This window comes from Vitis vinifera, chromosome 5, assembly GCF_030704535.1.
Source record: "Vitis vinifera cultivar Pinot Noir 40024 chromosome 5, ASM3070453v1".
NCBI classification, from domain to species: Eukaryota; Viridiplantae; Streptophyta; class Magnoliopsida; order Vitales; family Vitaceae; genus Vitis; species Vitis vinifera.
Genome location: NC_081809.1, coordinates 5,403,163 through 5,417,729, shown reverse-complemented (window position 1 = coordinate 5,417,729; position 14,567 = coordinate 5,403,163). Strand labels below are relative to the sequence as shown.

Sequence of the window (14,567 nt, the reverse complement as noted above, 5' to 3'; positions counted from 1 at the left end):
ATTCAAAAACAAAATAAAGTAAAAAGTGCTTTGTTCGAATACATTTTTTATTATTTATCTTTAAAAACAAAAAATAATTATAAATTATATATAAAATATAAGAACTGCTATGTAGGATTTATCATATATTCTTAAAAATAAAAACCATTATGTTTTTAATATAAGTCGCAGAATTTTTACATTCATGTAAGCATTCTGTAAGGCAAACCTTCCGAGTGGGATGCGTTTTGACCCATCTACAATTTCTATGGAAGCCACCCTGCGTGAGGTTACACCAACAAGAACCAACTAAGTAGAGACAATCCGTTATATGAATTGTGAGTGAAGGTGCTTGCAAGAATGAATAATCCAAAATCAACATGTGAATGAATGAACATTCAAATCCAGAGACCTCTTTTATCACTAACAGTAGCGAATAATGTAACCGGATACCATATCAAAACCCTCTCTTGAATAACTATCAAGCAATCGAGGAGAACACTGATGAAAGATAAGTGAAACGGGAATACCATATGCATTCACCTGAACAACCATACTAGAGACATGATGGACTTGAGAAAAATTGGAAAGCAAACAAAATTCGCAGGAGGAACAGGAAATCCAGGAAAGGGAGATTTAACGCTTTTTTGAGACACCAACAGTTTTCCCTCTGCGGCCAGTTGTCTTGGTGTGTTGTCCGCGTACACGTAGACCCCAGTAGTGTCGAAGACCACGGTGGTTCCTGTCCATTGAAAATGATATCAGTGTTAACTGCCCCTATCACCTCTTATAAACAGATGGATACATATGCAGTGAAAATAAGTAGGCAATGCTCACGAGCAGTTAACAAAAAATAAATTTTTAAAAACAATTCAGAGCGGTGTGTTGCTATAGTTCTTTTAACATTGTAAACTCAAAATCAATAGTGATGAAATTTATTAAGCCTTGACTTGTGTTTTAAAAGGCTATCGAGGCTTATGCCTTAAGGCTTACCTCAAGGTGGGGCTCTACAAATTAGTCTAGAGGCTAGGCTCTAAGAATTAGCCTAGAGCCTATAACCTCATTTATGGTAATTGAGGCTTAAGCCTCACCTTGTCGAGGCTCATAGCCTTAAGACTATGGCCTCAAGGTTGTTGCAGCTTAAGCCGTAGATATCAAAATGGTTTTAATGGGTTTATGGCCTTTGTGGGCCCTTGATATCTAATTATAAGAGGCTTAAGCTCCAATATTCGATGAATTTTAATGAGTTTTATGCTTTTTAGGCTTTCGGTATAAATTACATAGGTTTTTTTTTATTAAGTCCTGGTATGGTTAAAACCCTTTTAAGGGCTCAAGTGAATTCCAATTAACACTTTAAATAGAGGGGCAAAAGAGAAATTGAGAAAAATGAATAAAAGAATTGTTGCTGCCTTAGTAGCCAAGCTCATATATAATCATCATCTTATTATTGATAGATAAAGAAAATTGTTAGCCAAAACAGAAAAGCAAACTCAACAAGATTGACATATCAAACATCTAAGGCATTGAATTGTGGGGGTTATCTGGTCTGCCTTATGAGCAACAACTAAATAGAGGGACAAAGTTTTAGAAAACATAAAACAATATTTGCAAATGTTAAACATAAAAAAGTTATTCTAAATTTTCAGTCTTCTCACAGAAGGATGGAGCAAAGAGCATCAAAATGTAAGCAAGAAGCTGTGTTCAGTCAAATGTTTCCAAGCATTTATGAGAAAAACAACACCATTGATGAAACTTCAAATCTAACACCTAAATTCTCCCAGGGAAATAACCACTATGAATCAAATTTAGAGATTTAGCCACAAAGATAGTTCAATTCGATCCAAAATGCAAATTTGATGACTTTAGGAATTTATGAAAAAAAAATTGCACCATGTTCTTCAAAGAGTGATAAAAGTAATAGATGAAAAAAGGATGGATTACCTGATCTTCTTCAAACGCTCAAGATCATCCCTGAGCTTCATGTCCAATGCATTAGAAACAACCTGAGAATATCTACCATCTTTGTAATCTTTCTTCCTGTTCAGAAACCAGTCAGGGATCTTAAACTGACGAGGATTCGCCACAATCACCATCAGGTTCTCGAGCTCAGCAGCAGATAGTTCACCAGCTCTAAAGTAAACCATTTAGAAAATTTTAGTAATGCCAAAAATTCAAATATAACAAAGAATAAGAATAGAAAGTAGAGACCAAAATCCATCTACTACCAAACTAGCATGTAAGTTAATTCAATTCCGATGATGACATAAAACAATATAGAAATTTGGGTTTTGCAAGTCTCTGAACTGAGAAAAAGATTCTAGCACGCACCATAGAGTTCCAATGTTTCAAACATGCAAAGAGAGCAAATGCAGCTCATGTTCATTTTGAGTTCAAAAAATAAAATTTTAGGACTAATTAGCAGTTGAATTTACAGGAATTCCCGATTCCCATCAACAGATTTCCGATGTTTCAAAAAAAGATAATCGAACAATGTTCATTTTTATCTTAACAATACCACCCATCCAGAGTTTCAAAAGAGTCGATATACAATCCCTTTATCCTGAGATTGTGCGCTATTTCATTTGGAAAGAGATAACAACCAATTATCCCAAAGTTAAATTAAATTAGCCCATAAAAAACCATGATTCCACAGCTCAAATTTAAGAATACAGACTGCTAATATGTTCATATCGTATGTATGAATATCTGATTCAGCTAAATCCTAGATCCGAGTTCCATATGAAGTTTAAAACGTGGAGAGATGAAAAAAAATGACCTTTTGTTCATGTCGACATCGGCTTTCTTGCAGACGATATTGGCGAAACGGCGACCAATACCCTTGATGGAAGTGAGGGCAAACATGATCTTCTGCTTCCCATCGACGTTGGTGTTGAGCACACGAAGAATGTGCTGAAATTCCTCGTTTGCAACAAGAGACTGCAAAATCCAATTCATTAACATAACAACAAACAACCATATTCGACACAAGAATTGATTTAACAGAAATGAAAACAAGCCCACTCACCATGGCTAGGGTTAGGATTAGGGCTCAAAGGTGAGAGAAAGGGCTACGGAAGTATGCAGCCGTGGTTTTAAAGGATGAGGAAGGGGAAACCCAAAACCCTAGAGTGAGGTTATCGAGTGTTGCGCGGGACTACCGTATTTTCCGTGGGACCCGTTCTCTGAAGGCGAAAAGAGCCGTTGGATGGTTCTTGCGATTTGATAGACGAAATGACTCATTTACCCTTCTTTTAAGAGAAGCCCCTCACGCGGCCTTTTTGGATAAAACGAATCAAAAGCCCAGAAGCTGAGGCAGAGAAAGTAAGGGCAAGAGGAGTATGTGAGGTATCAAACTCTGTACACCAATTTTTGTGCTTAATTCTTCTTCTTATTTATGTGTTTTGCATGCCCTTATGCTTACGAAGAATTTGGAATCTCTTCACCAACATTGTGTTTATTCGTCTTATTGATTCTGCTCATATGTGTCCTTTTTTTTTTTTTGTTTCTAATTAAAGGGCTCCTGGGTTTTCAGAAGTTTTTTGTGGGGTTTTGGGGTTGGTATGGTGTCAAATTAATCTTATTTGAATGAAAGGTAAGTAATGAAACTCAAGGGAAAAGAATGATGGGTAAAGTTACAACTCTCACTTTGGGATGCTGTGGATCATTTGAAAGTTAAATCTGGGAAGGATGGTGAACTTACATGTATTTTGCAAGAAATTAGGGCTTTAATTTCTCGCCTTTGGAAGTTATTTGTATCTCTTAGAGAATATGTGAACAAAATGTTAACTCTGTAGTTGAAACAAAGATTTGTGCTTATTGGCTGGCTGTTTTTGTGTAGGATGCACTGGATATAGCTACTTGACTCGGATTAAGGTTAAGGATGGCTGTCTTTCTTGCAATGAAGATATGCTCCCCAATGATTCCTAAACCAATTGAGAAAAACTCATATATTCATGAATGTAAGTATGTATTTTCCTGCATTAATAATGTCTGTAGTGTGGGGTGGAGTTCTCTCCATTGTTTTATCAAAAATTGGAATTCATTTTTACCAATGTATATTCTGAGTTTCTGATGATATACATAATCGATAGAGTGATTGGTTATTTCTCCCAACAATACCTGCAGTGAAAATTGAATAAATAATTTTGTAACATTGTCAGTCTAGAGTTTAATTCTCACCATTGTTCCTCGTAACGGATAATCCATCTTGGTTTACAAATGCCTGCTATTCTTGTTTGCCTGCTGAAGGACAGTTCTAAGCATAAACATCAGACCACTTGCATCATATTTTGGCAACTCTGCCTATCTGATATCCTAATTCATGCATTATTTTCCATGCATCCCGTTATTTATTTTCTTTTTGTAGTAATTAAATAGTAAAAATGTCTTCATTTGCTACCATCCTTGATGCAGTTGTTCTGAGTTGCTCCTCCTGTCTTTCTTGACCGTTTTTCTGCGACATAACAGATAAACTGAAATCCAGGTGTCACATTGTGCTACCTTCACAAGAATCTCCATCCAGTCGGCGCCATGTTTTAGTAGGTAGTGGTGCTTCACTGGTGGCCATTCTAACTTTCAATGGTGGCTTTTTGCCATTGCCAGTATGGGCTGAAGATGAGTCAAATGGCCAAGAAGATGATGAAAAAGGTGTTGTTGGGGCCATTAAATCATTGTTTGATCCTAATGAGAAAATAAAATCAGGAAAAGTGTTGCCAAAGGCTTACTTGAATTCAGCAAGGGAGGTTGTGAAGACACTACGAGAGTCATTAAAGGAAGACCCTAAGGATATTGCTAAATTTAGACGAACTGCAGACGCAGCAAAGGAGTCAATCCGAGAGTATTTGAGCAGTTGGAGAGGGAAGCAGACAGTAGTCAGTGAGGTATGCATCTTACAAAAACATTTTTGGTTTTTAAGGTGGATTCCTGTAGTTACGGTTCTCCATGTAAGTTTATTCTTCATAAGGAAGGATAACTGTTCTGGTATTATAGGCATCTTGCAATGTTGCAGTTCAGGGTCCAGTATTATTGTGGCATGCTCTAAAAAGATAAAGCCGATTTGGACCTATTTTTAATCTAATTGCTGCAAAAAATTCACAAGGTTGGTAATTTTCTGTTTCAGGGTACCTGCCCTGTTACAAAATCAAGTTGATACTGATATTTTGAACTACAAACTTGTTTAAAGGCTATACTGAGATTTCCATCTTGTTTGATATAAATTAGCAGTCCTTGTGCCCTACAGTTTTTTTTTTTTTTTTTTCATTATATGTTCATTTCTTTTTCCTTTTTATTTTTGATTTAGTATAAAGGCTCTCTCCAGTTATCATCAACTGCTTATCATACAAGAACAGAACACTTTGCTGAAAGATTAGGAAATGAGGTAACAATGCATGTCTTTTGGAGTCTAGGTATCGTTTGAAACCTTCTAATCTATATTGAACACATGGACTTTCTGCAGTCCATGAGCAGGAATAGCATTTCTTCACTAGATGCAACCCTAACGATCCATATCACATGTGGAGGCTAACATTATTCAGTTTGGTAGAAAAGTAGGAACATATTTAACTCACCCCTTAAACTTTTCTACTGAAGTAACCATTTAGAACCATAATCACGCTTTCATGTCAGGCTTGCGTTACTTCTGATGAAGTAGTCAACCTTTCCATTTTTAGGTATTATATTGAACCCATGTTTTGTCTAGTATCGATTGGTAAACTTTCTGAAATATTGCTAACTTACTATAGTTGAAAGGTCTTTACAGAGGAAATTCGAAAGGCACTTGTGTAGAAAATCTACTGCTCCTACTTAAAATATGTTAATAAAAAGATAATTAGATTTTTTTTTTTAATTTTATTTTATGGTAAGTATGAACTGTTAGACTGTTGAAATTTTAATAATTTATAGTTGCTTGCTTCATATCCTTGATCTAGTGATCCCACTTGCAGGAATCGTATGCTATGCTAGAGAAAGCAATCAGGTCTTTAGCCAGCTTCTACTCAAAGGCAGGCCCATCTGCTGCACTCCCAGAAGAGGTCAAGTCTGAAATATTGGATGATTTAAACACAGCTGAAGAATTTTTGTAGCCTGAGTTTCTTGCCATGAGATGCATAGTTGCATTAAGTCCAGAACAACAGTCAAGGATGGCAAATCTAGCCTGCTATACTTCGATGTATCTACTCTGTATCAAATAAAAAATTTCCACTGCTTTGTTTTAATGGAACTGTTTGTATCAATGAGGTCCACATATCTTTATATATGTATTCAAAATCATTGTGCAAGGCAGTTTAATATCAGCAAATGAATCATAATCAATGAGAGTATGAAGAATTCCCAGTGCAAAGAGACTCCTACAGCCAAAGTAAACACAAAGTTTTAGTTCATGAGCTCAAATTCCACTCAACTCAATTTCACCCACAGCCTGTCAACTCAGGCAAATCCAAATTACTGCACCCAATGATCAGCAATAGTTAATCAAAAACCATAAAATTAACTGCTGATACAAAAGAGTAAAGCCATTTTACAAGCAACCTAGGTTTTATACATTCACACCGACAAGTTTCTCCTACAGGAACACCAAAAAATCTAAATACATTTAAGAGGAATTTATTGTTTAATATTGCACTATCACTACTTCAATTACTAAAATGTTAAGCAACTGTCTGCCTCTTGAAGTTTGCACCGAATCTGATAAATTTCTTTATGGGTCCAAAACTATGAGAAAACATCAAGACGAATCTGGATGCTTGTAGCATGATCCTCCATGAGCATGATCTCCACAAATCAAGAACGCGTAAGAACCCCTTTTGAGCTGCACACATATGCTTCACAATTTCAGGTGGAGTATTATATGCCATACATAATTATAAATTGATGACATTTATAGTTATTTCAAATAAATGTGAGAAGAGATTACTGTACTGAACAGACAGCACAATCATCTTCTCCAAATAGTTCTACCGAGTGGGTAGTAAATATGCTAAAAGAATACCTACCAATACAAATATTAACAAATGACTGGGAGCACTAAGTCATTTTTCTAGTGAACTTGCTGTTATATTTCAGAAGACTGTTGGTATACACATATTGCCTCAAATTCAATAGCTCGAAATGTGGATAGCATAGAATTGGAAGATAAAATAACTGGGTCATAAAGGAAATATGAGGTGGTTTCTAACAATTAAAAATGCATATTTTATATGCAAGTCCAAAGGTGAAAAATGGAAATGAGGAACCAAATAATTGATTCTGAAGCAGGTGGTATGTTTAACACCAAGTAGTCATACATTTCAAAGTATTCAATAATGAAACCAGTCCAGTGATTTTGTAGACTCAAAAGTATCAGGATTTGTATAGAAACCCTTTGCTAGGGATTAATAGGTGTTCAAAGGAGATGTTATGTCAATTTAAAACAAGAAAATTCCAAACCTTGGCACAGTGCCATGACGGCGTGGGTCATATTCCACAGCTTGTCGAAGAGCTTTAGCGAAAGCCTTGAAAGTTGCCTCAATAATATGATGAGAATTTTTTCCAGCAAGCTACATTCAACCACATTGAAATTTTCTGTCAAACTTGTGTAGAAAGACTACGGAAATATTTCAGTAAATCCGTTTAAGTTGCTACCTAAGGAAATCATTAAGAAGTATTAAAAAAAGGTCTAAAAATGGCTGAAAGCATGCTCAATATTTCCTAGAATAATTTTCACAATTCAGACTGTAATAAAAGTCAGTAAAAGTACATATAATTGATCCGAAAAAAAGTTCAAGGAGTATGAAGACCATTGAATGGAGATGTGTTTTCTTTCTAAATTAACAAGAATATTTGGAGGAGTTACTATTTGCTACAATAAATGTTAGGAAACTCTCATTATACCTGTCGAATGTGAAGTGTCATGCCTGAAGTATTCACCAAAGACTGGAAAAAGTGCTCCACCAACTAAATATGATAAAAATCAATGAGTTTCATTAGATAAATTAAAAGGATAAACAAATGAGAATCCAATACCTAAGATTAGGTATGATTTTTTTTAGATGTCCTAAATGTGAACATACAAGCAAAGTTTGATCATATGGGCCCTATCATGGAGAGTTAGATGCAGCAAATTTCAAATTTTAAAAAATTATATATATGTAGATGATGCCCCTATAACCTTAACTCAACAAACATGCAGCTTTAGGTACAAGAAGGATGTGAAGGGCAAGATCACCTTAAAATTGAAGGATTTGAATCTTAGAAGATTCTAATTTTTAGTGCTAGCCATGCCATTGAATTGCTGTAGGATTCTCAGTTATCTAACCAACCAGCATACCTTCTAAATCCCTTAGAGAATGCAGAGAGTAAAAAAGGCAAGTTGAGGAGTTGCTTTTTAAAGGGTTTATTCAGGTAAGTCTTAGGTGGTGTTTGTTTTTTTACTTATATCTAAATAGAACCTTAATGCTTAATAGTGTTAAATATTAAGTTGTTTGTTTTTGTAATATTTTATTTCTATTAAGTACTAAAAAGTAAAGAAAAATCAATATGTTATTTTTTCTATTTAGAAAAAGCTACATATTTTGACTTTTTCTATTTAGTAAAAAGTTTATAATAAGTTATGAAAAAGTAGAAAAACAAACAACCTAAATTCTGAAAACAAATTGCTTTTAGTAAAAAGCCAAAAAAACAAACACCACCTACTCTTAGCCCATGTATCATACCAACTTTGCCCACACCTAAAAAGGATGATAGTTGGCACGTGACACATGTATGTTGATGGCATGCTATAAACTAGGTTAATATCAACTACATATTTACAATACATCAACTTGATCATATATTAGACATTAATGACACATTTCACAATCTTTCAAACGCTTATTTGAATAGTGGTTATCACTGAGTTAGGATAAGATAAGGCTCGGGTATGAATGGAAAATGGTTTTCAAGACGAAGGATTGTTTCTATGAATAGTTGATTATGCCATTTAGCCTTTCTGACTGCACTTAGATTGCTTTAATGAATTTTGGGGTCTCAATTTTGACCCTTATGAGAGGTATATCTATTTTACTCACCTGAGTCAAGTTTCTCCAAGCAAGGGAGAGATGTTAGGGAACATTATTAAAAATATCCTTAGAATACTTACAAGAGAAAGGAAAAAGGCTGGTATCAATGCGCAAACCTTCATTTGGGACCCTACTGTTAAGTTATAAATGAATTGTGGTCTACTGAATAAACTGTACCCACTTTTAAATGTGACAAATCAAGGCATAATTGCTATGTGTATGACTTAGAGACACTAATTTAAGACATTAGATATAAAGACCAATGATTGTATGAATGCACATACTTGATTTTAACAATTCAAGGTCACAACTAGATATTAACTGGCAAAAATAAAAGGAGTTTCTGATGTCATAACAGATATGGATGGTGCCTAAAATAAACCAGGTACCATCACCCATGTCATTCAATCATGTGGTATCAAACAAACACCAAACACTGCTTCAGTACAAACAACAAGAAGGTTTTTAAATCAAGCTAAGTGTATAGTTGCTCGACATGATGGATTAATGAATCAACGCCTAATACATCCTAATCACTTTCTTATTATGATCTGTGAGCATCACAATTTACAAATGCTCCACTGTATCAGTTCTCCACATTGGACTTCATTATCCAAGCGATCATTCCTGAGATCTACAATGCACAAGAAGAAACATGCCCAACTCAAAACATATCCATGGCAAATGAAAATCAAGTACCCCAGGATGACTAATCATTTTGAACAGAATGCAACTAAAACAAAAATCTGGGTGGTACTGCATTGCTTGAATGGAAAAGGACTTCCAAAGGGACGAAGGACACAACCTAGCAACTCAGTGCCCAATTGGAAGACCACAAGTAAAGGATGAGGGTGCATTGAACAATTCATACATGAAAATTATGAGAAAAATCCAGAATACCAAATAGGCATAGATCAAGCAATGGATGTCTAACCAACAACTGGTTAACCAAAGAGCCTTCTAATTGAGCAATACCACTCTACTATTATCTCTAGTTGCACTTATTTTTGCTCCTTTTTCTTTTCCTTGCACATAGGAAGGAATATACAGCTGTGCTGGGCAATGAAGCCCAAAATACAATGCTACACCATTTATTTATTTATTCTCACCGTCAAGTTAAATTATCCATAGCTAGCTGTTTAGAATATCCTAAAAAGAACATCAGGGTAGATGCTACATCCATTTCTAGTAATAATATGCAAATACAGGGGTTTGGCATTCACTAGATAAGAATGCCAGTGAAAACATGTTAGCTCATAAGCATGCCAGAATCCCTAAACACTATGTTTGGTTCCTGGAAAATGCTAGGGAAAGAAAAAAAATATTTGAGGAAAATGATTTTCTCATGGTTGGTTTTATTATGGAAAATACGAAAGAAAATCAAATATAATTAAAATTTATTAGAGAATTATACATTTTCACATTATTAATCTATAAGTAGAAAATTTAAATAAGTGAAATAAATTTGAAGTAAGAGATAAAAATAATTTATTGACTTTAAATCTAGTTTTTATTTTCCTCCATTTTCTTTTTTCTTCTATTTTTTCTTTCTATTTTATTACCCTCACAATTTTCCGAGACCCAAACATAGCCTAAAACTAAAGTAAATGGACCAATGATGATAAACAGCACAACAATGGGTACATTCAATGAATTATAGGCCAGTAAAAACAAATATTTTCTAAACAAGTATTTTTAATCAAAAGCCATGCAAGACATGTTCCATCAAACCCTCTAGTGAGGAAGTAACAACTGACAATGTTAAGCTAGTTGATATGGAAGTAGAAGGGAGGGAAATAAACTACCTGAGTGTCATATGTTCCAACTCTCTCAGTGGGGATATGTAAATCATAGCTTAAATGTGGACGTCCAGATAAATCCTGAACCAAGGAGGAAACATAAATAGGTAAAACGGTAGAACATACATTAAACCTTTAAAAGAAGTAAATAAAATATGTGATACACCACAACCACACTTCCAAAAACAACATAACACTACAAGCTCAAACCTCAGAAGGCTCACCACTAAATACTTAGGGCTCTCCCTTTAATCTGAAAAGTCCACTACATATGATAAAGCAAGTCCTCATCATAAAACTAAGTTTTGAAGTTATCTTTTGAACCCATTTCATATTCAATTTATATACGCCAAGACTTCACCTCTAATTATAACTCTCTAAAAGACAATTTGAAGGATCTGGCCCACTTCTGGGTTACTCCAGTCAACCCGTCTTTGAATTATAGCCATGAAATAGTTTTCTTTTCGATATTCTTTTTTATTTATAGGTTTTCTTTCCAATATTGATATAAGCATAAACGCCAAATTTAATTGCAAAAATTTCTGCCCTATATATAAAACATACCAGCGAAACGTGAATTAGTGCTTCATCTAAAGGAGCTGAAAAGTCACCAAACCGATAAATGCCTTCCTTTGAACCAATTGCACGCAGCAAACTCTGCAAGAGTCAAAGCAAATCATTCATGTTAATAAATCATTTAGCGGAAAGGGTGTCCCGGGAGAATTAATAAGTTGATTGTACCGCACAGCATGAGCACATACAAATAAACATGTAATAACAAAGACACATCAATAAAATGATCAATATAAAGTTAAGATGAACACATTTTTTGGATTGTATGTAAAATACACCAAGCTAATACAATTTCTCATAGGCATAGAAATATGAACCGATTAACCAAAAAACTATGATGGATTACCGTTCCGAGCGCAAGTGCAACATCTTCATTTGTATGATGATCATCAATGTGTGTGTCACCGGTCGCTTTCACACAAACGTCAAACAGCCCATGCGTGGCAAGTTGCTATAGAAAAAAATAAATAAATAATAAAAACAAGAACACCAATGTCACCAAATCAAATTCCCTAACAGAAACATAAGTTAAATTAAAAGTACTGACATCTAACATATGATCGAGAAAGGGGATTCCAGTATCATTTTGAGCAACGCCTGAACCATCCAAGTTCATTGAGACCATTACATTGGTTTCTTTAGTAACCCTTTTCACCTCTCCAATTCGACCTAATTACATTAACATCATTTTCAATATCAGCTAAATTCAAAGCACCGAAACAGAAATCAAACTAAACTGAAAGAAAGTTAGGGCTTTGACCTGTGCGGATGGAGGAAGACATTATCGGAGAGCCATTCTCATCGACCGATGACGCGCAAGAGACTACCCTCAGGGGATCCATTAGAGGAGGTGTAGAGAGAAAATTGGTCTCTTTCAAGCGTGAGAGAAGACTGGTCTCTTTCAAGCGTGTGGCAGCGAGAGTTCGGTATGAAACCCTGTCCCTAACTTTCAGTGGTTGTAGGCCCTGTGACGAAGAACAGTAGCTCAGAAGGGCTGAGGGCGCAGAAAGCTCCATCCAAGCTTACCCAGCGAGGCTACAGCAGAGTTCACCTATTCCACCAAATTATTAAAAGAAAATAAAAATGTGCCAATGAAATAAATATGAAATATTCCTTAAGATGCCATTACAAAATATAGGGTTTTTGATCATTTGTAAAATAAATTAATAAAAAGGGATCATGTAAACTCCAAATTAATAAATAAAAAAAAAAGTCTCTATCAAAAAACAATTTCTTAAAAAAATAAAAATTATTTAGAGATTTCTAAAATATAAAAATTATAAGTTAAAATCGTCTTTTAAAAATAGAAAGAGATTATATCCATATCTTCCATGAGAGAATTTCCTTTAAAAAAAATTGATTTCAATTTTCTTAAATAATACAATTCCTTGTTTTTTTAAAATGTTTTCCTATTTTTAATAATAAAATTATTTAAAATATATGTATTATAAAATTAATTAATTTTATATATTAAATTTATTATATAAAAATAATTATAATTATTTTGGATATATTATTTATAAATAATAACATTTATAAAAGTATAAATTACATTTAGGATGAATATAATTGTCCCATATTAATAAAATATTATTTTATATTAAATTATATATTGATTAAAAATAAAATTTTGGTATTTATTTTGAATTTTATCTTTAAATTAATTTAATAAACTATTTTTAAAATTAAAAACTAATTTAGTTTTATACTTTTTTGTTCCATTAAATATTTTAATTTCTAAACTTTATTTATTATTTTATTCATAATAATTAGTAATTACTATTTTATATCAAATTGAATAATGATTCATTTTCTTAATCTAATTTTTTATTCAAAATTAATTTATATCAATGAGTTATAAAATAAGAAATGATTTATTTTTCTATTTTTTTTTATTCTTTTTACCTTGAAATGGTTTTCAAATTATGATTAAAATAGTTAAATTTTAAATTTTGTCTGATAAAATTAATTTAACAATTAAAGCAAATTAAAAATTATTCATTTTAAAATTTTAATTTAATACACTCGAAATAAAATAAAACTGATAATAGGCTTATTTTTAAAATTTTGAATAAAATAAAATCCACAACTGTTTTAACTTTTTTTCAAGTTTGTAAATGTTTTATGTAACAAATTAAAAATGATATAGTTTAATTGAAGAAAACAAAAAAAAAAAATATGTATAATAACACAAAATTAGTTTTTATTTGTAAAAATAATTAAATTCAAGATAAAGATCAAAATATTTTTTAATTAGTATCTAATTTAATATAAAATAGTATTATTTCAATACATTACTGATCAACATAATTTATATTTTTATAAATATTATTATTTAGAAATAATATATAAAATAATTAATTGATAATATTATATTTATAAATAATACATCCACATTAATTAATAATTATTTTTATACATTGAGTTTAGTACATAAAATTAATTAGTTTGATAAAACATATATTTTAAATAATTTTATTATTATAAAAATATATTATTAAAAGTAAGGAGAGAAAAGAAAAAATATCTTGAATAGACACTTTAGCTGATTTTTTTTTTTTTTTTTTTTTGAGATAATTGAAATTGTTTTGGACAATTTCTGTCTTGAGAAAATTCCCTGGACATGTAAGGATAAGATGTAAAAAACTAAACGCCACTCTCCATATCAAATAAAGAATCAATTGCCATGCCAAATCAAATTCTCACTCCACATGCCACATCCACACCATAGGTAAAAGTTGTTGCAATACCAAATTGGTTTACATAAGCATATTCAACTACTACTAATTTTAAACTGGAGAGAAGCACATTACACCTCAGCCATATGCCCAGCCTCGCTTTCCTTCCTCCACTTCCTCAGTAGGATGACTACCATGCCAGCAATTCGGAATTTCCGATGAATCGGACCAGGTTCAGGCAAGTCTCCCATCCTAAGCCTTTGAAATCCCCACCTACGCCTTGATTGATTAAACATACCACAAAGGTATGGTATGATGCCTGTGTACATTTCCATCTCCATTGCCTTTCCCTGCATCCAACCAACAACTAGCTCTTGTCTAAAACTGTGTTTGGCTTTTTCTTGTGGTATTTGAATCTGCAAATGCTGATGTCTCGGCCTCAACAGAAGACTTAATATGGGCTTGGTGGTTTCATCTCTCACTTCTTTGTTCAAAGGTTCTGAGAG

The 14,567-nt window shown here is 33.2% G+C and overlaps 3 protein-coding genes across 6 annotated transcripts; 1 reads left to right on the top strand and 2 right to left on the bottom strand.

Annotated features, from left to right (window-relative positions):
* Window positions 1-370: 370 nt before the first annotated feature.
* Window positions 371-3,133, bottom strand: LOC100254425 (small ribosomal subunit protein uS13z/uS13y/uS13x). The gene is made up of 4 exons (XM_002282376.5): window positions 3,005-3,133; window positions 2,756-2,916; window positions 1,921-2,109; window positions 371-721 (listed from the first exon to the last, which is right to left on the bottom strand). The coding sequence occupies exons 1-4, from the start codon at window positions 3,005-3,007 to the stop codon at window positions 616-618; spliced, it is 459 nt and encodes a 152-aa protein (XP_002282412.1). The 5' UTR covers window positions 3,008-3,133; the 3' UTR covers window positions 371-615.
* A 109-nt stretch (window positions 3,134-3,242) lies between these two features.
* LOC100259756 (photosystem II D1 precursor processing protein PSB27-H2, chloroplastic) lies at window positions 3,243-6,254 on the top strand. 3 transcript variants are annotated; one of them, XM_003631943.4, is made up of 5 exons: window positions 3,243-3,324; window positions 3,818-3,938; window positions 4,447-4,859; window positions 5,279-5,356; window positions 5,922-6,254. In XM_003631943.4, the coding sequence occupies exons 2-5, from the start codon at window positions 3,860-3,862 to the stop codon at window positions 6,057-6,059; spliced, it is 708 nt and encodes a 235-aa protein (XP_003631991.1). In that variant the 5' UTR covers window positions 3,243-3,324; window positions 3,818-3,859; the 3' UTR covers window positions 6,060-6,254. The 3 variants fall into 3 exon arrangements, with proteins under 3 accessions (XP_003631991.1, XP_002282406.1, XP_010649899.1); XM_010651597.3 differs by having other exon boundaries at window positions 3,269-3,324; window positions 4,463-4,859; XM_002282370.5 differs by lacking the exon at window positions 5,279-5,356.
* An 81-nt stretch (window positions 6,255-6,335) lies between these two features.
* On the bottom strand, window positions 6,336-12,533 carry LOC100264953 (imidazoleglycerol-phosphate dehydratase 1, chloroplastic). 2 transcript variants are annotated; one of them, XM_002282325.5, is made up of 8 exons: window positions 12,144-12,533; window positions 11,931-12,052; window positions 11,730-11,834; window positions 11,375-11,467; window positions 10,817-10,891; window positions 7,846-7,908; window positions 7,402-7,511; window positions 6,336-6,784 (listed from the first exon to the last, which is right to left on the bottom strand). In XM_002282325.5, the coding sequence occupies exons 1-8, from the start codon at window positions 12,397-12,399 to the stop codon at window positions 6,757-6,759; spliced, it is 852 nt and encodes a 283-aa protein (XP_002282361.1). In that variant the 5' UTR covers window positions 12,400-12,533; the 3' UTR covers window positions 6,336-6,756. The 2 variants fall into 2 exon arrangements, with proteins under 2 accessions (XP_002282361.1, XP_059592840.1); XM_059736857.1 differs by lacking the exons at window positions 6,336-6,784; window positions 7,402-7,511; window positions 7,846-7,908 and adding an exon at window positions 9,359-9,645 and having other exon boundaries at window positions 12,144-12,466.
* Between the last annotated feature and the right edge of the window lie 2,034 nt (window positions 12,534-14,567).

Bases quoted from the DNA above. Each gene is read 5' to 3' on its own strand.
- LOC100259756 (XM_003631943.4), top strand. From the start codon at position 3,860: ATGGCTGTCTTTCTTGCAATGAAGATATGCTCCCCAATGATTCCTAAA. The intron at 3,939-4,446 runs GTAAGTATGTAT...GCGACATAACAG, and splicing joins AAACTCATATATTCATGAAT to ATAAACTGAAATCCAGGTGT. The intron at 5,357-5,921 runs GTAACAATGCAT...TCCCACTTGCAG, and splicing joins CTGAAAGATTAGGAAATGAG to GAATCGTATGCTATGCTAGA.
- LOC100264953 (XM_002282325.5), bottom strand. From the start codon at position 12,399: ATGGAGCTTTCTGCGCCCTCAGCCCTTCTGAGCTACTGTTCTTCGTCA. The intron at 7,909-10,816 runs GTAGTTTATTTC...TATCATATTTAG, and splicing joins TTGGAACATATGACACTCAG to TTGGTGGAGCACTTTTTCCA. The intron at 7,512-7,845 runs GTATAATGAGAG...GGTTGAATGTAG, and splicing joins TGACACTTCACATTCGACAG to CTTGCTGGAAAAAATTCTCA.
- LOC100254425 (XM_002282376.5), bottom strand. The intron at 2,110-2,755 runs GTCATTTTTTTT...GGTTTACTTTAG, and splicing joins GATGTCGACATGAACAAAAG to AGCTGGTGAACTATCTGCTG. The intron at 722-1,920 runs GTAATCCATCCT...TTCAATGGACAG, and splicing joins GAGCGTTTGAAGAAGATCAG to GAACCACCGTGGTCTTCGAC.